The 23,962-nt window shown below is 49.3% G+C and overlaps 7 protein-coding genes across 8 annotated transcripts; 3 read left to right on the forward strand and 4 right to left on the reverse strand.

The window, feature by feature from the left end:
- FOXG_12635 (neurofibromin 1) lies at positions 1-6,494 on the reverse strand. Its single transcript, XM_018392460.1, has 8 exons — positions 6,283-6,494; positions 4,742-6,197; positions 4,380-4,690; positions 4,210-4,324; positions 1,512-4,145; positions 1,203-1,462; positions 470-1,146; positions 1-412 (listed from the first exon to the last, which is right to left on the reverse strand). The coding sequence occupies exons 2-8, from the start codon at positions 5,693-5,695 to the stop codon at positions 51-53; spliced, it is 5,313 nt and encodes a 1,770-aa protein (XP_018250974.1). The 5' UTR covers positions 5,696-6,197; positions 6,283-6,494; the 3' UTR covers positions 1-50.
- A 556-nt stretch (positions 6,495-7,050) lies between these two features.
- Positions 7,051-10,146, reverse strand: FOXG_12636 (5'-3' exoribonuclease 2; the record flags this gene model as incomplete). Its single annotated transcript, XM_018392461.1, has 4 exons — positions 7,051-7,582; positions 7,634-8,180; positions 8,213-9,742; positions 9,837-10,146. The coding sequence occupies 4 exons, from the start codon at positions 10,144-10,146 to the stop codon at positions 7,051-7,053; spliced, it is 2,919 nt and encodes a 972-aa protein (XP_018250975.1).
- A 579-nt stretch (positions 10,147-10,725) lies between these two features.
- Positions 10,726-12,533, forward strand: FOXG_20734 (uncharacterized protein; the record flags this gene model as incomplete). The annotated part of the gene is made up of 2 exons (XM_018401039.1): positions 10,726-11,706; positions 11,757-12,533. 2 exons carry the CDS (start codon positions 10,726-10,728, stop codon positions 12,531-12,533), a joined length of 1,758 nt encoding a protein of 585 aa, XP_018250976.1.
- A 206-nt stretch (positions 12,534-12,739) lies between these two features.
- FOXG_12637 (uncharacterized protein) lies at positions 12,740-14,222 on the forward strand (the record flags this gene model as incomplete). Its single annotated transcript, XM_018392462.1, has 5 exons — positions 12,740-12,990; positions 13,041-13,314; positions 13,384-13,728; positions 13,788-14,006; positions 14,067-14,222. The coding sequence occupies 5 exons, from the start codon at positions 12,740-12,742 to the stop codon at positions 14,220-14,222; spliced, it is 1,245 nt and encodes a 414-aa protein (XP_018250977.1).
- Positions 14,223-14,591: 369 nt separating this feature from the next.
- On the forward strand, positions 14,592-16,257 carry FOXG_12638 (protein arginine N-methyltransferase 3; the record flags this gene model as incomplete). The annotated part of the gene is made up of 3 exons (XM_018392463.1): positions 14,592-15,159; positions 15,213-15,329; positions 15,383-16,257. The coding sequence occupies 3 exons, from the start codon at positions 14,592-14,594 to the stop codon at positions 16,255-16,257; spliced, it is 1,560 nt and encodes a 519-aa protein (XP_018250978.1).
- Positions 16,258-16,340: 83 nt separating this feature from the next.
- On the reverse strand, positions 16,341-18,648 carry FOXG_12639 (uncharacterized protein; the record flags this gene model as incomplete). The annotated part of the gene is made up of 7 exons (XM_018392464.1): positions 16,341-16,415; positions 16,463-16,575; positions 16,630-16,844; positions 16,912-17,066; positions 17,119-18,229; positions 18,285-18,340; positions 18,460-18,648. The coding sequence occupies 7 exons, from the start codon at positions 18,646-18,648 to the stop codon at positions 16,341-16,343; spliced, it is 1,914 nt and encodes a 637-aa protein (XP_018250979.1).
- Positions 18,649-19,230: 582 nt separating this feature from the next.
- Positions 19,231-23,945, reverse strand: FOXG_12640 (uncharacterized protein). Of its 2 annotated transcripts, XM_018392465.1 has the most exons (8): positions 23,740-23,945; positions 23,492-23,680; positions 21,145-23,433; positions 20,641-21,087; positions 20,342-20,588; positions 20,038-20,288; positions 19,753-19,981; positions 19,231-19,701 (listed from the first exon to the last, which is right to left on the reverse strand). In XM_018392465.1, the coding sequence occupies exons 1-8, from the start codon at positions 23,818-23,820 to the stop codon at positions 19,478-19,480; spliced, it is 3,957 nt and encodes a 1,318-aa protein (XP_018250980.1). In that variant the 5' UTR covers positions 23,821-23,945; the 3' UTR covers positions 19,231-19,477. The 2 variants fall into 2 exon arrangements, with proteins under 2 accessions (XP_018250980.1, XP_018250981.1); XM_018392466.1 differs by having other exon boundaries at positions 21,145-23,680.
- Positions 23,946-23,962: the final 17 nt, after the last annotated feature.

A 23,962-nucleotide genomic window follows, 5' to 3' on the forward strand; every position in this document is an offset into this window, starting at 1 on the left:
CCTCTAAAGATTCGTCATGCGCGCTATAGCTCATTGCTGACTTCAGGAGCTCATCTAGGAAAACCCTCGAGCAAGATTTTCGTCTGAACCGATCCTTGGCCATACAGATTGTTCCCAAGGCAAAGGTGAGTGAAATGATCCTGTACAGTCACATCAATAAGCTTTCGAAATAGAATTGCGACTCTTTCTCTTCCTTTCTCCCCATCCAGCTCATTCGTGAGGATGTTGGTCCGTAGGCCAGGAAGCCAAGGAGCCATATAGGCAAGACTTAGAGGCTTCTGTTCATCCGGGAAGCTTTCCCAGCCCACGAAGAATTCTGTCAAAAAGTCTGACGTCAACTGAGGCTCGCTCAATGCCAACTCCTTACTGATGTCCACTACAAAACGGGTTGGATCTAAAGGAACAGAAACATCTGGAATAGAGTTAGTTGCTATGTGCGGAGACATTTTGATATTATCTTGAGACTTACCTTTGGTGCAGACGATCCTTGAAGCAGAGCTGAATTTGAAGGCCCGGCAAAGTGCCCCAAGAAGATTGTAGGAAGACAGCCTTAGGATATGATCATGGCTCGACAAATTCGCCAACGAAAGATTCAGGAGCGTGCCTGGCACATCTTGTGGCCTGATGAGGCGCTCAACAGATTTATGAGCCCTGCTATCCTTGCCATGTTTCGCCTTGGCACCCCGGATCGTCTGAAGCACATCTGACTTCTTTGGGCTCGTAAAGTACATCACGATCTTCCCGTTGTCAGCTCGTAAGCCAAAAGCCGAATCATCTTCAGTCTGTATGGATGTTGGTGCTTCGTCAACTTCGCCCAACCGGAAGATGTCGTTCACGGTCGTGCCCAATCGAAATCCCGCGAAAATCTCTTGCTTTTTCGTGGTTGTTACTTGCACAAACTGACTGCCAACTTTGATAATTACTTCAATCTTACCCTTTGACTTTGACAAGCGGGTGATCGGTTGAAAGACATATCGTGTATCGGTCACGACACTGATTGTTTCCTTGGGTAGATGTAGCTGGCTAAGGTGAAAATGCGCTTGTAAGTCCTGAAGACTTCCTATCAAATGATATTCGACGTTTTTAGGGTTAAATACGCCGTTCTCGTTCTTGGTGCATACCCTCAGTAGGCGTCGAAAGCACCGCCTGTAAGTGAGGTTAGCTTAGAAACCTGAACCCGTCAATCTGAGAAGTCAACTTACTTGAATGCACTGTTCATGTTATAAACATAAATACGGCTAAGGTTTTGTGACAGCTCCGAGGGTGTTAGGAGCTCCAACTTCTTGAACAGGTCATCCTGAGGCTCGTTGCGGCCATTATAGCAGGTCGCATCGATTAAGATGCCAAAGGGTCTGTGCCACAACCTGCTGGCAATTTTGAGGTAGCAATACATTAATGTGTCATAGTCGATGCTCTCCGTCTCAATGTGACGCAAAATGACGCAGATTATAGACAAGCCGTCCTGTTCATGTTCAGCCAATATTATAGTTTGTCTAATACTTCGGACTCACCTTGCTTTCACCACCATCGTAAACAGCACGTGCCGTCAAGAATGATTCCGTACTTCGAAAGGCATTTCGGAGCATGAAGTTTTGAAATCGAGAGTACAGCGGTGGGCTATTGGATGAGACTTGGGGTCTGTTCCACGAAACAGCAAGTGGTGGTGGACCAAGATTCGCAATCAGGTTTCTCAGCGGTTCCAGGACTGGTGATCTCCCACGGACAACATCCCCAGATGTCTTACCGTAATCCTTTCTCTCGCGTGAGATAAGTGTTTGGCGTACATGGTCCCAATGATCGTAGAGGAAACGATGCAGCGCAACACAAGATCCAAAGTCGAACGATTCCGTCGTGCCTTGCACCTCCAACTGATTGGGAGGAACCGAAATCTCGCGAAGAAACGTCGTAACATGATAAATATTCTGTGTCAAGAAGTCGTTAAGGGGAAACATGTATGGCTCTTTTGCTCCAAACAACACGTTATTGGCGAGGTTCTGAATGACCTTGGCAATAAGAAGTAAACCGCGCCGCATTTCTTTAGATGGTGCTGTCGACACGAGACCCTCGACTTCAGGAGCAACGATAGCTGGGCAAAAGAATCGTAGGAAGATGAAGGCTCCCACAGCTGTGTACTTGGCATCGGGGAACCGTGGCATGACTGCGTTTGATATGGTGTAGCAAATCTTGCGGAAAGCGGGTGGAATGTTGGAAGAAGACGCGCATATGTCGTCAATGAAAACCTTGGCCACAATACGCAGCTGTAAAGCATTTTTCTGCAGCTCCTCTGTCGAGCTGACTCTTGCAGGGTCAAGCTCGAGATCGAGATCCTTAGATGTCAGCATAAGCCGCTCCAAGACCTTTTGTAGCGTCGTTCGAATATACGAAGCACCCTTCCACTTGGCATAGACTGATAGCATCTTGGTTGCAACACATCCTCGTCGTAATATCTCAGCCTCATTCTCGGTATCTTCAATCTCTTGTTTGATGAGTGCCTCCAAAAGCTCAAAGATCATTCCTCGTTGCTCGAAAACAGTGAGAAGACAGATAGTGAGCTCATCCACCTCGGTGCTGGGGCAAGCAACGGCCATCGAGATGGCCAGGGAGAGATCACTGGTCAGTAACTCAAGTAGTTCCTCATACTTCTCACTCACAGCCGAGTCCGTCAGGTTGCTAAACTCAGTGCCTTGGATCAGAATGTTGTAGAGGACCTTGACGAAGGCAGTGCGGATCTCAACATTGTCATGATATCCAATATTAAGAGAGTGTTTGAGGCCAACATCGATATTAGCACTAAGTAAATTGGACAAGATGGTGATGGCCAAATCTGAGTTTGATGCAGACTCTTCACGAAGAGTGACGCTCAAATTCGTATCAGTCCTAGTCAGCTCTGATGGCTCATGGTTAAGCAAGGACAGAAAGCGGTTGAAATATGTATGAAACATTTGCGACTTCATCTCGCTCATCCCAGCATCAGTATGGCTTTCGGAGGGTTGCAATGGCAAACGAAAAGTCAAATCAGCCAGTGATTTTAAACAAGCCTTGTCAAGGTCTTTCTGCACACGAGCCGTGTCGTCTTGTCGGGAGCCAGGGCCGTGCTGAGGCGAGCGAGGTCGAGCAATCCAGCCGAAAATGTATTCAAGTAGTTGGTTCCGAATGCGAACATCGTCCCGCAAGTTCAGGTGCTCTTTTCGCTTCGTCACGACTTCGCACAGGTGGCATACCCGGATCTTGACCCTTAGCGTATTGGGTGTATCGGTGACGCCATCCAGGAACTTCGCAAAGTTAAGCGTGAGCGCACCCAGATGAACTGAGGAGGCCGCGCCAAGGTCAGAGGGGCTTTCTAGTCTTTCCACAAGAGCCCGAAGTAGAGATGCGGCTTGCTCAGCGAATACCACTTCACTATCCTGATCTTTCTCAACGGGGGCCAGAGCTCCAGTGAATAATACTTCTAATTCAGATTCTAAGGCTCGAAATAGCGGATAGTAAAGCGCAGGCGAGACTTCACTGGCAAGCACATCTCGCATTGCTTCGCGTACTCTCACATTGGCACAAGCTAAAAGCTGGATACTGAGTCTCAGGTATCTTGTTAGAAGTGGTTCCTCGGAGTGCTCAGAAGAGACACGGTCGATCCATCTTAGACCTCCAAGAGCAGGCTCTTCGAGAATAATAGCCTGGTCAGCGGTGCAAATGCCACCCAAGGATGCCAAGAATCCGGAATAGTTTCGCCACTCGGCCAGCGCTCTTCCATCCACGATCTCGACAGTTGATGTTGAGACATCCTTTGCAAGATGAAGCCAACGATCGAATGCGGTTTCCCAGGCGTTTACGATGCCCGTCGTTGGGAACTGCATGCGGCGCAGAAGACCCCTTACTCGCTTCTGGAATGCAACTAGTCCAGTGAACCGGAAGGCTGGAGAGGATATCTCGCGGTAGACTTCGGCGTTTCGAAGCACTGATGCCGAAGACTTTGCCGACTCAACATGTTTGTCGACAATCGAGCACTCTTGAATGAACAATCCTGTGCAGGAAGTCACCAGTTGACAAGTTGTAATGCTGGCAGAACAAAGGGAGATAAGAAGTGTCGTCTCGAGCTTGGAAGATGCATTGATGACATCCGGTGCGTCCTCTGGTACTTTGGCCAGTTCCTGCAAGAGGTTAGCAGCCCATAACTATCACGAATAACATTACTAGAGGTGCAGAATTGCATACCGGGATGTTCTTAAGAAGTAGTAAGCGTGCTTCTAGATAGTCTTGTAGATCGCGCAAGCTCTGGTCATCTTTCTTCGAGGTGACAGACTCGCATAAAGCAAGTAGAACTTTGGAGCTTGGGAGTTTCGTTAGCGGGTTTAAGATTGACCGAATGTTGAGAATGCGCTCACCTTCGACTCCAGATATCATCACGAAGTTCTTTTGTGCCGAAGCGGTGCCCAGTATCGAATTGGCGGTATGCCTCAAGATGGCCTTGAAAGAGTCGGCTTGCAACGCCAGTGGCAAGTTTACGCACGGCCGGATTCTCAGACAATACGCAAAGAAGGAAGGACTTGAAGAAGCTATTATTTGAACCATCTTTTGACAGATCATCTAACAAGCGAGCTGGGGATGCATCCAAGAATTGGAGAATGCTGCAAACCAGTTCTGTCCTTTCACTCCCTTGTCGACCCATCGTACTGACAGCCTTGGCATTTTCGGTCTAAGAGTGTCAGTTGAAAACCGGCAGAAATGGTAAGTCGCCAATTCTCACCTCTAATTGCGTCCGCATGAAGGGTATTGCCGCATCAAATAGTTCGTGGTACCTTAGTGCATATGGCTGCTGAGCGAAATACGTACAGCCCTGAACAGTAGCTAGCTTAAAACTGCTTGGGGCATTTGGAGCGATACAGCTTTCAACAAAGCCGCTGACACTCGTATCAAGATTGAGATGGGTCAAGCTCACAAAGGCTGCGGTCATCATGTCCTGATCAAAGAGTCCGTATTCTGATGCGGTAAGACGGCGAAAAACAGCATCGCGGACTTCATCCTGAACATCCAAAGCATAACTGACAAGCGCCGAGTCGCTTTCAACATCAAAATGTCTGGCAGCACGGAGCAGAGAAACCAGACAATAAGCTGCTTGCTCGTTTCGATTGCGCGAAGCTTTTCTCAGTCCGTCTAGAAAGGTAACTTTCTTCACCATGCTGCTGCTCTTTGCTTCGCGCATATTGCTCGCTACCTCAAAAACATCCGGCAAAAGGAAAAGCAGAGTGGTTTGGAGAGGGTAGAATAGACCTTTTCGACGTCCGTTATCTGTCGCAGCCTGCGCCATGTCAAACAGTGTATCAGCTCCGCCATCAAGTCGCTTGTGAAGCTGGTGAAGCTGCACGAACTCGCGGGGGAACCGATCCAGCCATCTCATGATCAGCAATGGAGAGACTACAGCAATAGTGTTTTGGTAAGGCTTTCGAAAGTGTAGGAAGCTTGAGCAGATCTCTTGTATAACTTGACCCAGCTTTGGGCCATCAACCCAGAAGAAAGAGAGTAATCGCAGAACGACGAGGGCTGCTCTCTCAGCATCTTGAGTAGATCCAGGCGTAGAGACGCCAGGCTGCGTAACAATACTAGTTCGAATAGTGTATATGACATTCCTCAAGTAGTCGAAGGCAGCCGTCCAACTGGAAGTAGTGACATACTCGGTCACTGTCTTGATGTGGATGTCCATCTCCACCAACGTCTCTGCAAACCTCTCATCGCTTGGGGGGGAACTATCGGCGTCGGAGGAGACAGAAGAGCTTTCGGGGCGAGCGACGGAGACATTTCGCGTCGAGACTTGGTCAAGTAGAGTCTGGGCTGGGAGTATACAGTTCTCGGGGATCGGTTCAAGAAGGTGCTTGAACGCGTCGAACAGGCGGCTCACAAGTACTTCGTCTAGCGGAGGAGGAGCTGGAGCCGGTTCTACATCTGCGTCCTGTGAGAGAGAGGCCCAATGGGAAGAACAGCAGTCTGCAACAACGGCAACAATGTAGAGCTCGGAGGCCAAGATATGGCTGGGGTGGTCGGCGACGGCTGCGTAAGGGCGAGCAAGGTCCTCGAGTAGAACCAGAAGCGATGCGATGACTGTGGATATAGATGTGTTTCCCTAGCTCGACCAAGGTGGCTCTTGTAACGTGGAGGACATCGTCTTGCTGTAGGCTCTGGCCACTGGTGCCAGCTCGATGGGGGAGCTATTGAGAGGTACCCAACGTCAGTCAACCCTAGCCGCTAAGGGGATCGCAAGCTGCCTCGCGCATGGGATATGCAGATGCTTACTCTGGTAGCGAGCCTGTCGACAAGGCAGCCGACTAGGCTTGCGTCGCAATTCATGATCGCGACAGCATTGAGCGTTGATACGCAGATTTGGGAGAGATCAAGTTGGGAGTCGCTCGTCCCTCTGTCCTGACCGGGCAGGCATTGCCCAAGGGTCACTGCGTTCGTGCCAAACCCCGCGAACAGTCCCCACAGGGGTAGCACGCATAGGGGAGCTCGCCGTTTTCAGACATCTACGACGTGAAAGGTAACGTATTTCAATGGATACCTTAGTACGGATAACGCATTAAGTTATTTTTATCATGAGGCTGAAGCAGGCTGAGGATAATGTAATTTACCTAGGCACCGAGGCATTTAACATCAATTTAGTCTCCAGAAGCACATCATATACTTTATATTCCCCAATTCCTTACTCTGTTCTAGCTAAGTAAACATCCAATTCTCACTCCCAAATGCACATATCTCGATGCTAGCTGTCTTTGATCAGCAACTACAAATGAATCAGAAATAGTCTAGTCAAACCTCAAATACCAACGACGGCTTCCAGCATCTCAAGACCTCAAACACAATCCATCTTAGGTATTTATAATTAATATATAAAGGCCAAAATCCCGAGCTTCACTGCTCTGGTATTGATTTAATTCATTCCATTTTCAGTTGGTCATACACAGTGCCGTATATAATGTACCTTGGCACGGTTGATCAATCTCCAAAGCTTTGATAGAGAACTTATTCATTTATCCGCCATCTCTACGTCTTTAGTTCCACAAACTACCTGTATGACCGCCCATCTCGGTAGTTACCTCGAGAACCATAGCCTCCTGAGCCTCGTCCTCTATCATAGGATTGTCCTCCGTACCCCTGATAACCAGAAGCACCGTGAGGTGGCTGTGGTGGGCCTCTGTATTGGTTGTTATAGCCTGGAGCACCGCCGTGGCGGTTGTCGTACTGCTGGTGATTGTAATAATGAGCTGGTGGGGGCGGTGGTGGTACCCCGATCCCGAATCCAGGGGCTCCTGGTGGTGGAGGCACATGAGAAGCGGCCGGCGGAGGGTAATGGCCATTGGATCTACCATATCCTCCTTGGTGCCTGTCATGCTGAGGCCCGCGCGACATACCAGGGCCATTGTAGCCACCTCGATTGTGGCCTCCTCGTCCGAAGCCGCCATTCCTGCCTCCGCGGTTGGCCTTATTCCGGATATCTTGAATGTCGCTTTGTGTGAGAGCAGGCTTCGGAAGCTGAACCCCACGAAGCAGCATCGACTTGTGTGTTTGTGAAACGGAAGGCATATCGTAGTAGACGCTAGAAATATTAGCCAAACGGAGACTGTGCGTTATAGGCACGGTGTCATACCTGACTGATCGATCATATTCGAGATTGGGCATACCATTCCTCTCAAGAGGGTACTTCAATTCTTCATGGGGAACATATCCCTCTTTCTTCTCGACCTTGCCCGACAAGCCGTCACTCTTTTTCGGGTTCAGCTTGAATTTGGAGTCTCCTTGTTTCTTGGAGTAGAACTTGGTTAGAACATCATCGTACAGGCTCTCATGGGCTTCTGAGAAGATCAAAACATCTCTGCCCATTTCGTTGCGTGCTGAATCTGCTGCACTGAGTTCTGGGTATTTTGCTTGAACGGCGGCTAGTAGGCGAGGCATCTCAATGAAAGGAAGCAAGGCAACACCTTGCCAGGCCATCTTCTTGCCATTGAGATCAATCTCAAAGTCCTCCGGATAGAAGTCAATGATGTTGCTTTCTGGGTTGAGCATGAGGTCGTGGAAAACCTCCGGAAGGGCATGGCGTGATGCAGCCGGCAAGACACTCATCAACTGCTCGAATGGCTTAGATATTCTGCCCTTCTCGAAGGAAATCTTCATCTTGTCGATGTCTTGGAAGTCAGCTGCGAATGGGGCATAATGATACGGGTAATACCACTCCAAGAGGGGCACCCCTGGAAGTAGTACAGCAAGACCCAAGCAAGACCCTCCACATACGCTCGTGCGACCTCGTGACGAAACTCGATGTCTTGGGGATCTTTGTGGAATTTCTTCTCGTAGTATCGATCGGCATAGCCGTCCTCCCAGAGGCGCACATCATCGACGGGGCCCTCCTCTGCCGGGGCTGCTGGAGTTGGAGCATTGGATGTATCAGGAGTCGAACCATCCCCTTCTTCGAGAGTTGATGCCTTTCGTTTTCCTAGAGCGGAAGCAGAATCTTGATCCGCTTCCGCTGGTTTCGCGGTTGATAGTGACTTCTGCGACTGGAGCTGGGCTTTGAGGACACTCGCGGCGCTCTTGTTGGCAACATTCGCATCTGGCGCGCTACTGCGGTTCACAATCATGTCGTGCGTCAGTCTCTGCTCGTTCGGCCCAGAAAAGGAGGTAATGGGTTGGAGTAGCACGTTGGCAGGGTTTTCGAGGCCGTTGATCTTCTTCGGATGAGCAGGTCCACCTTGACGTCCGCCTCGGCCATTGTTCTCGTTCTGCAGCTTTCTCCGCTTGAAGTTGGCCTCACGCCGGTCTTCCTGTTCTTTTCGCCGCTTGAAGATACCGTCTTCTTGCTTGGCCAAGCCGCTCAGAATCACCTGCGCCCTTTCAAGATCGATATGCCCGTCTTTGGTGACGTAGCCACCCATAACAGGCAGATTGTCTTTCCAGATTTTGGTTAGAGTATCAATTCCATGCTCTCGGATTTCCAGGGCTGGAAGATGCGGTAAGAAATCGTTACCCACGAAACAGCACATAAAGATCCAATCATCAACCGCACGTTCCACGTCGAAGCGGAAGGGCAAATTAGGAACGCTGAGCTCAACTTCGAGGTATTCTCGCAACACAGCGACATGAAGCCAGATGAAAGGCTTGAGAGCGACACCTTTGTCCTTCTCGTCGTGTTCGCCGTCTTTCTTCTTTTCCTCGCCACGGCAATTCTGGGCATCATGTCCTTTCTGGCCACAGAGCTTACACAAACGAGCCTTCTGTTCCTGGAAGAAGACGTCTTCACGAAGGACACGGAAATGAGGCTCATGGGTTGCAAGCCCCAGCATGATAAGATCGGCATCAAGGCCATAGATCACATGCCGAGTGTTGGGGTCATGGTCTGGTGATGCCCGCTGGGACCGAACAAAATTCATGATCTTGTGCTCTCCCTCTCCGGGAACAGTAGCATCAGAAATGATGATTTTAAGTTTCGCCCAACCAGGATCCGTGTTGAGTTTGTACTGACACCAATATCTCAGGCTGAGGGCGAGAATGTCCATGAAAGGCGTTCCAGGGGTGATCGAGTTTGAGTCGAAAGCCTTTTTAAGGACAGTCTCTTCACTTTCGGCAGTCAAATTACCACCATTCTGTTGTTTTAGAAGTTTGATAAGTTCTTGCTTGTCCTTCTCCTTCTCCTGGGCTTCTTGTGCGGAACGAAATCGTCTTGACCGTTGCTGGTTCATCTTGGCTCGAGGCGCAACACCATCTATGGGGGTTTGTTAGCTTTGAACAAGTTAATTACATGTACAGCTCCGACCAAAGGGCCGAAACTGAGCTAGAAAAAAAATGGCTTAACATACCAACTGCAATCATGAGTATCTTTCGGGGCCGAACCATATTCACCACGCGATCGGTATATCTGAAGACTTCCATCATCATTTCCTCCTCGTCTTTGGGAGCTGGTCGATCTTCAGGATGAGAACAAGGATGAACGATGCCATTCATGTCGAGATACAGGTTATCAAACTCTTCGCCGTTCGGGTTTGGGCGAGTCGTGTCGACAGGAATCGTGGAGCCATCTTCCATGGTAAGGGGCTGATCCTCAATTACCGGTGAGATAATCTTGGGATATCTGGAAGAAAGCCATCGGAAAGCCGCGGGAATACCCATCGTAGCGATTCTGCGGAAGTCGACCTTTCGGAAATTTCTGGTGAGCTCGTTGCGCGAGCAGACTCTGGGTGAACAAAGACAATGCGGTTACAAAACCTGAGACTAAAGAAAATAAATGCCTCTCACAGGACGTGTCGCATCAATGAGTTGAGGCGACAGCGCGCTAAGGCCAAGCGAATAGGCTCCCCAGTTGTCGTTTGAAGGAAGACGAAAGTTGTGTGTAGGATGAAGACTGTCGCTTTTCGAATCGCGACATGATTCTTTGACTGCTAGCTTGGACCCTGAGCCACACCGTTATGCAAGTGAGTGGATATCTGTGGCTTCAGCGTGGGACCTTGAAATCCATTTATTGAATCGCATCTTAATCGGGAATTATGCAGCAATGGAGTTAGCATGCCTGCTCCCATCTTCTCCTGACAAGCTGGCCAGAATTAAGAAGCCAATACCTAGTGTTGACTAATTAGGATAGCTTCCTCAGTGATCTTCACCAACAGGAAAGACGTTATTAACAGTCGCCGGAAGGGCTCCATGCAACCTCTCGAAACCTTTTGAGCCATATGGCATTGAGGCGCCGCAATCATGTTCTCTATTGCCAGCGCCCCGGCGAAACAATCGGTTGGTGAGACCATCGACGTTCTAAGCGGTCGCCTCAGTTCAGCAACCTTGTTAGAAGACCGAAGAGCTGCAATTCTGGGTCTTCGTAGCTTTGCCAAAGATTATCCAGCTTCTGTAGCTTCGGGTGCCCTACGAAGTCTAATAGGGAGTCTAAGCAAAGACGGTGAAGATGTCGACACCGTCAAAGTGGTACTCGAGACGTTGTTAATGCTCTTCAACCCTAATGAAGATAGTCCCGAAGCTTCGGAGGAGATCGCCCTATGGTTGGCTGACGAGTTCACTCAACGCCAAGAGAACATTACGTTACTGCTCGATTTCCTCGAAACAAACGATTTCTATTCCCGTCTATATTCTTTGCAATTACTAGCCGCCATACTTTCCGCACGTACAGAACGCACTGAGGAATGTATCTTTACTGCTCCCCTCGGTATACCACGGCTGGTTTCCGTCCTCGATGACCAACGCGACGCTATACGCAACGAAGCTATCATTCTCCTGACCTACCTCACACCAACATCGATCGAAATACAGAAGCTGGTGGCTTTTGAGAATGCTTTTGAGAGATTGTTTGCCATCATCGAAGCCGACGGAGCCCTCGTAGAAGGAGGTCGCACCGTTGAGGACTGCCTGATCCTTCTGGCCAACCTCCTCCGATCAAACAGCTCAAACCAGGCACTGTTCCGGGAGTCGGGCTGCATGAACCGTTTGGCGGATTTGTTAGGTCGAGTTCTGAAACCTCAAACTGATGGGTCTGAGATCGCTTCATGGGCAGCAGCGCAACGAAACCGAAATGTTTATGCTTTCCTCGCTGTGATTCGTCTATTTGTTGTCAGGGGCTCTGCGGGTACTTCGTTGAATCAAACAGCTATATGGAAACATGGCCTTGCCTACCACATTCTACAACTGGCCTTCAGCCATGAAGCGCAAACACAAATCAAGGCTGAGGTTCGATAATCTGATTGCTACCGGAAGACCATTTCGTTGACATCATATAGGCTCTGATCACTTGTGGTGACGTGATTCGGCAAAACGCACCGCTTCAGGAGACATTTGCTCAGATGATGGTTTTGTCTCCTCTGGCAAAGTCTGGCACGGCCGATGGACAGGCCAGCCAAGGCGAAAAAGTATTCGTTATCGACGGCTTATTAGACCTGACATTGTGTCTGCAGGACCTTCAAGAATTCGATGTCCGTTTTGCGGCGGCTGAGTGCTTGCAAGCTTATTTTGCACATCATCCAGCTGTCAGACTGCATTTTCTTGGCCGGGCCATTGAAGGACATCAATCTGGGGCCAACGAGTCTTCCAACGTTTTGACAGTTCTTCTGCAGCCTTCAGTTGAGTCCTCGGATCCATACAGGCAATGGTTCGCTGCTGTGATCACTTTCCATCTCTTGCATGAAAACTCAAAAGCCAAGTCAGAAGCCATGGGCTTGACCGAAGGTGATTCGGAAGACGGGGAAGAGGTTGTGACAGCCATTCAAACTCTTTCAGCTCACGTTACGTCAGGCCTTCGTCGAGGCGACGATACTCGGGTTTTGGTCGGTTATCTTATGCTACTCTTGGGCTGGCTTTTCGAGGATCTCGATGCGGTGAACGACTTTCTCGCCGAGGGAAGCAACGTTCAAAGCCTAATTCAAAGCTGTTTCACAGCCTCCAGCCATAGGCGGGGGCGAGATCGTCCAAGGACTGTGCACAATGTTGCTTGGTGTTGCTTACGAATTCTCAACAAAAAGACTCACCAATCCCAAGAGCAACATTACTCTCTATCTTGACGGCTCGCATAGATCGAGATGTATACCTAGACCGCCTATCAAAACTTCGCAGCCACCCTTTTATCCGTGATTTCGAAGTCTTGCCTCAAAAGCTAGATGCTTCGTCTCCAGGGCGACTCCCTGATGTCTTCTTCGACAGGGAATTTGTTGAGTTCTTCAAGGACAACTATAGCCGAATAGCACGTGCTATTGACAGAGAGCCTGGCATGGAAATCTCTGTTGTAACCAACGGTGTTCAGAAAGGTGTCTCGAGGGAACTTGTAGACTCTCTGAGGAGCCAGGTCGAGGAAAAGCAGAATGCTGTGAACGAGATCCAGGAAAAGCTAGCAGTACTTCAGGGGCAGCTAGGCCAGGAACAGGCGGATCATCGCAGATCAAAGGAAACCGCTGCTCTAGAAATGCAACGGGTCAAGACTGTGAATGAAGGGTTACAAAAGCATCATAGCGAAGAGCTGCGGTAAGTGCCACTATTATCAACTTGTGTTAACCCTACTAAAACGGCTACAGGAAGCTTCAGGGTCAGTTGGCGTCCAAGGAGAATGATCAGCGTAAGCAGGTTGCTCAATTACAATCTCAATATTCGATCAAGGAGAACGAGTATCAAAACCAAATTGCTCAGCTGCGTTCACAACAAACAGCACAAGAAAGCGATCATCAGAAGCAGCTCGAACAAGTCCGGAAAGCGGCCGAGGCCGAAGCAGAAAAGATTAGACGGAGGACGGATGCTGAAGTGGCAGATCTCAAAGCGAATATCAGTCGTCTCGAGGTTGTTCTGATGAAGGTGCGTGCCTGTTATCCCAGCCATTACGGTTTGTACGAGTGCAGTCGGCTAACATTGGCTCAAACATAGTCCCAAAAGGAGTACAATGCACTACAGCTGCAACGCAAGAACGAGATAGATATGCAAAGAGAGAAATATGAGAAGGTGCTAGGGCACCTTCGTCAGGAATACGAAGATTTCAAGACCCAATCCAAGGCTAAAGCAGATGAAAAACAAGCCAAGTTCAAAGTGGAACTGCAAAGCCTCTGCGATAGAAAAGATGCCGAGATAGACGCTTATCGAGAGCAGAGTCAGGTGGACCTGGAGCAGCAGAAATTGAAGACCAAGGAAGCAGAGGAGAAGTGCCAGAGCCTCGAGAAGCAGCTCAGTGGAGGAGACGCTGGAAAGAAGGACTTGGAGGCTAAGCTCAAGAAGGTATGTGATTATCAATCTGTCTTGATCGAAGATACTCAAGAAACTCACATGTCTCACAGATGGAATCGGAACTATCAGCTGCCAACAAAGCCAAGGACGCAGCCGAAAAGCAACTATCAGAATCGAAGGAAGGAGCAAAAGAGGAGACTAGGAAGGCTAGAGAGGCGACTGAGAATAAGCTGCAAGAGTCAAATGAGGCTAGGGAGACCACTCAGTCCGAACTTGATGACCTCTTGATGGTATTTGGCGATTTGGAGGAAAAGGTGGCCAAATACAAGGCAAGTCAAGAAACGCGGTGCTCATATTTGCATGCTGTATACTGACTGACATGACCGCAGGCTCGTCTCGTTGAGCTCGGAGAAACCGTATCAGACGGCGAAGACGATGATGATGAGGAAGACGATGACGACGACGACGATGAAGACGACGAAGAGTCTGAGAATAACAATGACGAAAAGGAAGAGACGAAACAGAAGCCGAAGGCCAAAAAATAAAAAAGGTACATCAGCAAAGTCGTCAAACAGACGGACACAGAGATATATGCGATATACCCCCTTACAGACATATCATATATATTAACAGCAAACACCTCGCGGATTGCATCTGGCAGGTTACCTCGCCTTGCCTGTGCCTTAACTTTCTACCTGTCATGACCCAGAAAAAAATTCCCCAACAGGGCATAGCCTTCTCCAATCACCGTGATCCCACAAAATATTCTCCAAGCTAAGGTAGCTAACTCGGTGCAAACCAAACCAACCAACATTCAATACTGGCCACTCGAGTTCTTCGTTCAAATTTTCGTCTTCTCCTAAAGGAATTCAACTTGGTTTGATCTGGCCTGGTCTTACAGTGAAAGGGGGAAAATGTCTACTCACGAATCTATCTCTGATGAGGGCGAATGGCTCGACCTGGAGTCGGATGAGGAATCAATCCCCATTACATCCTTCTTCAGCGCCCAAACTTTCCCTACTGTTGCCGCTATGCTCGAGGATAGCAGCAAGAACCATGGTTTCAGCTTTGCCGGCTATGTCCAAAAGCTTCAGCTTGACTTTCACGGTGCTGTCAAGCTCGTCAACTTTGTTCGTGATAATGTAAAGAATGGCACACCATTGCCCAAGGAGATCTCTGCCAAAGACCTCGAAGGCGAGAAGTACCTTCAGCCTGTTCTGGAGAACGATGCTCTCATCTTTTCTCTGGACGAAGTATTGGAGAACATTACCAACGACCAAGCAACTGGATGCAACGATGGAAATCTCAAAGCCCGTAACAGGGAACTGGAGGAGGAGCTCGAGAAGCTCAGAGATCAATTTGCCAGCTACCGCTTGACGGTTCAGCAGACACTTGATAAGCGATGGGGCGATGATACCGAGACGACTACAACGGAGAAGAAGGATGACTCTGCCTACTACTTTGAGTCTTACGCTGCCCATGGTACATCCCACCACTTATCGATATCTTGATCTGTTTATACTGACTGTGTCCAGAAATTCACGAGACCATGCTGAAAGATACCGTACGAACTGATGCATATCGTGACTTCATCTACAACAATAAGCACATCTTCAAGGACAAGGTCGTCCTCGATATCGGATGTGGCACGGGTAAGCCTAGTTATGATTTTGATCTTGATTCAACACTAAAGGTTTTGACCTAGGTATTCTGAGCATGTTTGCTGCAAAGGCTGGCGCTAAGCAAGTCATTGCTGTTGACAAGTCAGACATCATTGTCAAGGCTAGGGAGAACATTTTCCACAACGGTCTGTCCGATGTTATCACAACTCTCAAGGGCGCCATCGAGGATGTCAAGCTGCCTGTAGACCAGGTCGATATTATTGTCAGCGAGTGGATGGGCTACTGTCTTCTCTATGAGGCTATGCTTCCAAGTGTCTTGTATGCTCGAGACCGTTACCTAAAGCCTGATGGTATTCTCGCGCCCAGCTCTGCCACAATCTGGATTGCCCCCATCGCAGACCCCGAGTATGTTTCAGACCACATCTCTTTCTGGAGAGATGTTTACGGCTTTGATATGAAGACTATGCAAGAAGGCATTTACGAAGAGGCCCGTGTCGAGGCCATGCCACAAAGTTCTGTCTGTGGTGAACCCTACCCCTTCAAGGTGCTTGATCTCCATACCGTCAAGACCGAGGATCTTCAGTTCAGCGCCACGTGGTCGTCGAAACTCACCCGTGATGTCGAAAATGTTGACGGATTCCTCATTTGGTTCGACAACTTCTTCACGACATCCAGAAGCGACCCAGTGCCCCCTGCCGAGACAACACCAGAGACCTGGGACAAGAAAGACCATGGAGGCGTCGCGTTCACTACCGGCCCTTCTGGCACTGTCACACACTGGAAGCAGGGCCTTCTTCTCGCTCCTCCAGAGGCCAAATCATCTGCCAAGTCGCCCCAGAGTCTCTCCGGAGATATCGTTTATGCGGCAGCTGATGACAATGCCCGAGCGCTGGTTCTTAGGGCTTCTTGGACAGATTCTGAGGGTGGTTCAAGGAAGCACTCATGGCAGCTGAAATAGACGCATCTTTTATCAGCTTGGACGCGGCCAGCAAAGTCTGAGAAGATGGTGTCTCCACGGGTCGAATATGGTATGTGATGCAGTCACAGATGAGGAACATCCAGGCCTTGCAGCAAGAGGTTTACAATGCTCAGGAAACCCTCGCCAAGAATGAATCCCTAAAGGGGTCAGGATGGTTTCGACATGGACTGGACAAGATACGTACTGAAGCAAGGATGATTAGAGGGGTCTGCGTCCGTCGCGCGATATGAGTCCAGTACCATGCAAACAGACCGCCAACGGTTCGAGCCAGCGTGAAAGATGGGACGTTATACATGCCTTGTCAGGTGTCAGCAATAGTATCTCCCTCGGGGCCACACATAGTCAACTTACCAACGGCGACAGCAATGCCACCAGGAATCAGAGGTCGCCATCTCTTACCGATAGCGAGCGTTCTGGTGATAGTGGCAACTGCGAATAGAACCGCAGTTCCAATGGCCCATTCCTTGACGCGATATGGTAGCCCAGAGCCTGTGACAAGCCTTGCAGTGAATATCCAGACGTAGGCGGTTGGTACCTGGAAGAGATCACCAGGAATCATATACACGCTGCATTTCAATTGTGTCAGCCAGGTCCTCTTTCTAGTATGAGATGGCGAAGTGATAGGCTACCCACCTCGTGTAGACACGGTAGATGAATGCACTCAGAACAGCACCGACGCTTGCTCCAATGACTTGACCCCAGAATTGGGCTTTCGGAGCTGCTCCCAGTAAGTGCCCAGTTTTCAGGTCCTGCATGAGATCGCCAGCTTGTAAAGCACCAGCTTCGGACTGTGGCAGATTAGAATATTTGCTTGAATATGTAGGCATAGGAATTACTTACTACGGCACCAGCGATCAGGTTGATCAAGACACTGGACTTGTGAGTCTGAGGGATGATAAAGGCAAAGAATAGCTGCGCAAGTTTGCTAATGCCAGATACGGGGTTCAAATCCGTCTCACCCAGCGCCCTAACTCCCATGATGCTTAACACTAGAGCCATGAGAACAGCAATGGTGGTGGCATAGAGCGGTACAAGGTCACCAAAGACCAAATGAATAGTGAGGACGCACAGAGCTATCGAAGCAAGAAGGCCGATCGTTACCATACGGGGCCCAATGCGCTGGTGCGGAGGAGCATCCTCCTCATCATCATCTTGGATAGGGGCATATCCATTAGCTCCATAGCGCCTCTGAGCAGGCTCAGTCTCGTTACTCAAGAGTGGTGAATAGTCATGGCTCAGGTTCTTCCACAGGCCAGAGACGCCATGTTCCTGTACTCTCTGACGTAGGGAAGACATAATCCCAGTAACCTTTTGGCTGGTAAAGATTCCGCGGAGGGCAACGTAAGCAAGGCTGACGATTGCATCCGCTAGCATAATAGCCAGCGAGATCCAAATGATCCATCCCTTGCTACCACGTTCCCAATCATCAACATCTCCAGGCGCCCATCCCCGAGATTTGGCCAGCGGACTGAGGATTCCCCAGCCAACTACAGCACCAAGAAGCATATGCAGCGTCGTTTCGGTCCCCATGATGATTCCCTGGCCGATATAAGCAAAGCTGGGGTTGAATGTCCAGAGCCATGTGTGAGCTGCGGCAGAACCAAAGATTGGCAAATTGCGCAGTATAGGGAAAAAATATGTCGCCAGAGTATAAAGCCCAGAGCCGCCAAAACACAAAAGTAACAGTTTGATATTGGCTGCCCAGTCTCCTTTGTCCGACACGTCATCTCCAGCACTCTGTTGATGCTCCTGATCCGTAGCAGCTCGGCCAATGGCGTCTGGTTGAAGAGGCTCGTCACGAGGAACGAGGCTTGCAAAGCCGCCTTTAGCAGCAGCGTCAAGCTCGTCTTTTGTCGATTGGCGACCTTGTCCGTGCAATACTGAGATCAGTACGGCCGTACTGAATCCACTGGGAAATTTGAGGCGCTCTCGGATGATGACTTGCTTACGTCTGGTGGGTATCAGCAAGCTTGAAGCAGAAAGACACGGGTCATATAATGGCTTACAGGGGAACAGCAAAGACGACGCCAAAGTAGCAGAGTCCCAAAGACCAGATGATGAGCTGCCAGGTACTCAGATTGATCGGCCTTGCTCATCTTGAGCCAAAAGATAGTTCAATGCCGGGATCTGCCTTGCTAGTCAGAACAATCTCTTGGTATAATATGAGTCTAGATGACATACGACACCAACGAAGCCGCATCCAAGTGGCATAATAGCCATGCCACAAGCTACGCTCTGGAGCAATACGTTCTCAACAGGAGAAAATGGAAACCTCAGATGCGGTGCAAGGAGCCTGAAAATACCAAAGCCCATGAGACTCGCAGGCATTGACATGATGGAAACCCATCCTGTCTGCAAGCCAAAGTACATATTGGAGAAGCAGATGATGGTGCCAACTGCGAGACCAGCTACAACGCCTCGCAGCGTGAAACTGCGCCCTGGAATCACGCGTGTCGCCATTTTTTTTTTTTTTTTTTTGGCTGGGAGCAGCTAATGAATGACGATGTTTGGTTTAGAGACGCGTTGAGAGATGGTTGTGACGTTAAGTGAGATGAGATAGGTAGTTGTATTACCAAGCGAACCAAACCCCACATTCCGCTATCCGGGGAGACTTTCCGCTATTAACTTATCGGTTAATTTACCTACTATCGCATCGACCTCGTAAGATAAGTACCCGTTGGCTCGGCCTGACGGTGGCCAACTTAGCTTGCTAAGTTGGGCACAAAACCATGAGACACGCACAAAAGGGTGAGACATATCTTCATTGGTGCAATCTACCTCCTTCAATGTTATCCGGAGATTGAGCATGGAAATAACCGGGAATAATATACCATAAATTACACTAACAATCTGGTTGGATATTTTACTAGTTATCAAGATTGTCTCACCCTTTTGTGCATGTCTCAAGGTTTTGTGCCCAACTTAGCAAGCTAAGTTGGCCACCGTCAGGTCGAGCCAACGGGTACTTAATAAATAGGTGCCTTCCAAGTAGAGATACTTTTATTACCACTAAAATATTAACTATACTTGCTATCGTGTTTGCAGCATAGCTCTACGAATCAATTCTTCCTAGCCTTAGCTCCACTGCCTTGCCATGAAAAAGCCATACATCATGAGCTTCAGCGTACTTACATGAGGCTCACTATTGAGTAATACACACACATCGCCGCCTCTTCAATACCACAACTCAACAACCCTATCAGAAGCCGAAACTGTCGAGCAGAGAGCCAGCATCTGGTTCTTCAAATGTCGTGGGTGGTGGTTTGACCGTCTTCTTGTTCTCCCGGTGAGAGTCAAATTTAAGAGTTGGTGAAGGCAAGTCGGCAACCACCAAAGAGCTTCTCCGGCGAAGCAGCTTCAGAGGGTTGACCTCTCCACCAAGGCCAGTTGCTCCAGGTGACTGTTGGAACTCCCAATTACGTACTATTTCACAGTCAGTGAACATGTGCTTGGTACTTGTAGTCTCGCACTCACCTATATCCAATCCCAAAAGATCGCATCCCATTCTGTCATATAGCTTGGCGCTGTGCAGCACAAACTCCCACTCAACTTTCGGAGTAATCTTAGATGCTCCTCTCAAAGTTTGCAGAGTCTGGTGACGTAAATGCGAGTAAAGGACAACCAAGGCAGGGTCATCAGTCAAAAACAATCGAGACTTGATGTCAGGTGAACAAGGTGTTTCCAAAAGAGTATACACCGGTGTCTATCAACATGTCAGCGATTCAGCTCGTATACAAAACTTCACAGATCACAACGTACAATAAGTGCTCGTACGGCCACATCTTTACGGCCGAGCATCCAGAAGGCCCATGCAGCCAGCCAGCGGTTACCCTCCTGCGCTGCTAGTGGGAGCACTGTATCTTGAAGAAGACGGCGCAAGACAGGACCGTCATCGCCTTCATAGACGCGCGATATTGTGATGGCTAATTGCATGTCTTTCAGCTGATTCAGACAAACCTGAACAGCGTCGTGAAGGTGGTCCGCAAGAAGGAAGAATGCCGCAGCATACTCTGTTTACAATCAGCATTTGTACCAGAAAGCTGGTACCCCAAGGATATCTTACCGAATCGCCGCCTACTAAGCAAGGCATAGGCATTCTTGAGTGCTGCCGATCTCCATTTAGGGTCTTCAAAATTGTTTGCCAACAGGCGTTGAGTGGCTGCCTGCTCCTTGTTCCAGTTTGCCATTCTCCATAGACCTTGGAGGACCGTCTTCTTCCGGAGTGCGAGGTAGTAAAGGCTGCAGTCAACCGGGTTTTTGACCTCGTTCTTTGTGTACTCGTTTCTGGCGATCAGCTCGAATTGAGCTTTCTGGAGGATGTTAGCTACCGGAACAAGTTCGTCAAATCCGAACGGTCTTTACCAATGCAGTAGGATCAGTGAGCCACATGAACAGGCCACTTTCACGAGCATGTTCCCAAAGCATACTACCATGGTTCTGCCGCGATACAAAGTCAACCAGAATATCTTGGCTGTTGGAGTGGAAAGCCCAGTTGATTTCACGCCATGAGAGGTGCATCTCGTTGGTGCGTCCTTTGCGGAGGGCATGTTGACGGAACAGCAGCATGAATCGAGCACCATTCTCGTCCATCGATCGCCGATGTCGCTCAACAAGGGCAACGCATTCAATAATATCAGCGAGTTGAATCTGTTCGTGTCCTGAGAGTTGGATGATATCGATCTTGACGAGCTTCTCGTTGATCGAGACCGCGGTCTGCTCCGTGAATATGTCCTCGTCATCGGTCTCATCCGTGTTGTTTCCATTCAGATAGGCCCCAGAAGACTTGTCAACAGCTAAAGTATGACTTTGCTAAACAATTGGATTAGCACGGCCTGGTGTCCTCGGCATGGTCGAATTGTCACTTACCTCGGGCATATAGAATTCGCTCAAGTCCATTCCTAGGTAGTCATCCAGCGTTTCGCCGTTAATGTGGTATTTCAAGGTCTTATGCAAAGCCACCAAAATGCGTCTAACAAGGGTCGCCTTCCCTGAAAGGATGCATTGCATGAGAAACTGGGGATGGAAGACTGGTAAGGGGCCGTTGAATCTTTGAACAACCTGGAATAAGTCTAGTTTGCCATCTTTTCGCAGAGGAAGACGCAGATCCGTCTTCATAGACTCGGAGATTCCAACGTGCCTGTCCTGCACAAACATCTGGTTGCCGGCACCAATAATCAAGTGGCCGTCGCCCAACCAAGTTGAGTCTCCGATTGGGTGAGGTGTGAGTTCTCGAATGCTGATCTCACGAATTTGTGCCCATGCTGGGCCCTTGTTGAGATAATCAAATCGCATCTGAGAGAGGAGGATGATTCGGTAAGGGAAACCAACGGCGAGAATAGACTGGCCATCGGGTGTTGATGTCCAGTCAAGATCTTGAATCACCTGGTGTTCTTGAAAGTTATTCTCATATTCGAGACGAGCACCGCCAATGTCCCAAATTGTTAATTGCGATCTCGACGAATTCACGAGGGCAGCTTTCTTCAATGTACTGCCACTGACCAGTGCTGGCTCAGAAACTCCCGTCTCCGTGGTACACGTCGATAGCCATCCAACGCTTCGCTGTTCAGGGTCAACTCGTGCAGTCCAAAAGTCCACACGGCCCGTGTGTGTATAAGAAATGGCAACATCTCGAGCGAATATATCGAGAAAGCCCGAGACAATGGGCTGCGAACCGGCAGGATCAACTGGCAACACATAGGCCAGATTCTTTATGTCCTTGATTTCAAAGCGACACAGTTCCTCAACATTGGCTCCGGCTGTTGTCTTTGGGTCATCAAAGTAGCGAGGCAGTTGAACCTCCCATACGATACCGTGTCCTTCTGATGTTATCGTCGCAATATGAGCAACGGTATAGTTCTTGACATCTGACCGAGGCAGAATGATGAGGCACAACGGTTTCCCTGACACCTCGTAGTCACACTGAGAAAGGGCAGTAGCTCGACTTGTCCTGCAATCCCAGAGCGAGAATGTGTCATGGCGAAGGAAAACCACAAACCGCCCCTTTCTCAGCACACAGATGCGATGTATGTGACCCTTCTCGGGGATAACGCTCCCTCGTGTCAAGGTCAGGCCTGACTTGTCGCGTGGACTCAAAATATGTTTCCACACGATACTTTCACCGTCTCTGGTTCGAGAGACCACCGCTCGCCCGCTGAAATTTCGGACAATCTTGGTAATTGAAGTCGAATGTCCAGACCAGATTGTTTGAAGGGCGAGGCGTCGATCATTGGTCATGGGATCAAAGAGATCGGCAACGCTTCCAGTAAATACGCCTATTCTTCCATCGAATGCATGTAACATAAAGTGAACCTTGCCACTCTCCTTATCGCAATACGTTTGAATCTCCGTATGAGGCGTGTCTTGAACCGGAAGAAAGTTATCGAGAAGCTCAAAATGGACATCCTTGACTTGAGCCACCTTGAATAAGGTTGGTGAATTCGCGGTACTACTGCCAACATTCTCGAGCGCCCATGCCGACATGATGCCCTTCCCATCAAGAGCTATACATATTTCTGGATTCTTAGTCGCGACTGCTACTAGGTGATCAAGGGCAACGGGGTCGTCGGTGGTTGAGTCGTCAGACATTCGCGCCTGAACAGCTTGTTCTACAGAGGCTGTGAAGTCTCGCCCGTCAAGAACCAGAGCGAAGCGCATGTCCAAGCCCTCTGGGTTCTCTTGCGATGGCGCACAAAGATCCACCTGTCCCCATAGCTGCCAATGCTTCCCGTCGGGTGTGTCGGTAGGTGTCCAAACTCGTATGCATTTATCGAGACATGTGGTGTATAGAACATTGTCGGAGGCCTGCTCAACATGGAATGGTCTGCGCCATCTCACAGATGTTATAATATTTGGATGTCGGAGGTATGTGAGATCGAATCGGACTTCGTCAGCACCAAAGTTGAGTCTCCTCCAGACCTTGATCAAGTGGTCATGATGGCTGGACGTGGCAATGTATCTCGAATCGTATGACAATAAGGCATATTTGGCGATGCTCGGCAGCTTCTTTTGCCAGAGACACCTCGGTTCGGTCTTGGTATCGAAAAGGGACAGGTATTGTGTACCCAACAACAGCTCCTCGGAGCTGCCCCAGGATAATGTACACGACACGTCTTCGGAGTTCGGATAAGGAATGTCCAAGGTCGATTCGAGAGCCCACTAATAGAGTCGTGAGCTGAGTTTCTTAAGCATCTATCATGAAATCGGGAATTGGAACCTTCAAAGTGTCTTCGCGCGACCCGAATGGCTTGTACAGACGGACTTGGGTCAATGTGCAAGTAGCGATCTTGCCTGTCGCTTCGTCGAATGCGATAGCTTCTAGCGGTTGTTCGCCTTCATCGTAAACTGTCTGTAGAATCCCGTGGGATCCTTCCAAGATCGCAAAGGCGCTGCCTGTGATGTATATCTATGCAGCATCAGCTCATCAGCTGAGTTCAGAGCTCAGGAGTAGAGCTTGGTACTTACATTAATGTGTCGCGAGTCCCAGTAACCCGAGGCAAGCCCTTGGAGCCTCGAGCGCGGGTTGCCCGGCAAGACGGCCTTCATGCTATTAAGGAGAACAATTTGCGCGCATCTCTAAGGAATTGTGATGGCGCTACCCTATATTTAGGCGCAAAGGAGAGGAGCTTGAGGTGTGACAGCTGAAGCTTTGGTGAGCTAAGTCACCAGAGTCAATCAATGCAATAAA

This window comes from Fusarium oxysporum, chromosome 9 (genome assembly GCF_000149955.1).
Source record: "Fusarium oxysporum f. sp. lycopersici 4287 chromosome 9, whole genome shotgun sequence".
Classification (NCBI taxonomy): domain Eukaryota; kingdom Fungi; phylum Ascomycota; class Sordariomycetes; order Hypocreales; family Nectriaceae; genus Fusarium; species Fusarium oxysporum.